The sequence below is a fragment of the Propithecus coquereli genome, unplaced genomic scaffold, assembly GCF_000956105.1.
Source record: "Propithecus coquereli isolate 6110/MARCELLA unplaced genomic scaffold, Pcoq_1.0 Scaffold131, whole genome shotgun sequence".
NCBI lineage: Eukaryota > Metazoa > Chordata > Mammalia > Primates > Indriidae > Propithecus > Propithecus coquereli.
The window spans coordinates 2,451,340-2,451,841 of record NW_012137303.1 but is presented as its reverse complement, the minus strand read 5'-3'; the positions used below and the strand labels follow the sequence as shown (position 1 = coordinate 2,451,841).

Sequence of the window (502 nt, the reverse complement as noted above, 5' to 3'; positions counted from 1 at the left end):
ATTCCTGTGACAAACCCCATTTGGTCATGTTGTATCATTCCTTTTATATATTGCTGGATTCAATTTGCTAAATTTTTGGAGGATTTTACTTCTATATTCATGAGGGGTATGATCTGTAGTTTTCTTATAAGGTGTTTGTCTCCTTTTGATATCAGGATAATGTTGGCTTCATAAAATGAGTTGACAGTGTTTTCTCCTCTTCTATTTTCTGGAAAAGAACATGTAAAATTGGTGTTATGTCTTCTTTAAATGTGTTAGAATTCGCCAGTGAAACAATCTGGGCTTGGACTTTTTATTTTTGGAAGATTTTAAACTATGAATTGAATTTCTCTAATAGATATATGGATATCTATTTCTTCTTATGCGAGATTTGGAGGTTTTTGGCTTTTAAGGAATTGGTCCATTTCATCTAAGTTTCTGAATTTATGTGCATATAATTGCTTGTAGTGTTTCTTTATTAGTCTTTTAACATCCATAGGGTCTATAGAAATATCAACTCTCT

At 31.3% G+C, this 502-nt stretch overlaps 1 protein-coding gene across 1 annotated transcript in view; it reads right to left on the bottom strand.

Annotated features, from left to right (window-relative positions):
* The window catches only part of LOC105805732 (cytidine monophosphate-N-acetylneuraminic acid hydroxylase), a 40,606-nt gene that overhangs the window by 17,570 nt on the left and 22,534 nt on the right, over positions 1-502 (bottom strand). Inside the window, exon 8 of the mRNA XM_012638673.1 lies at positions 453-496. Coding sequence (XP_012494127.1) covers positions 453-496 — 44 coding nt within the window. The remainder of the gene's footprint in view (positions 1-452; positions 497-502) is intronic.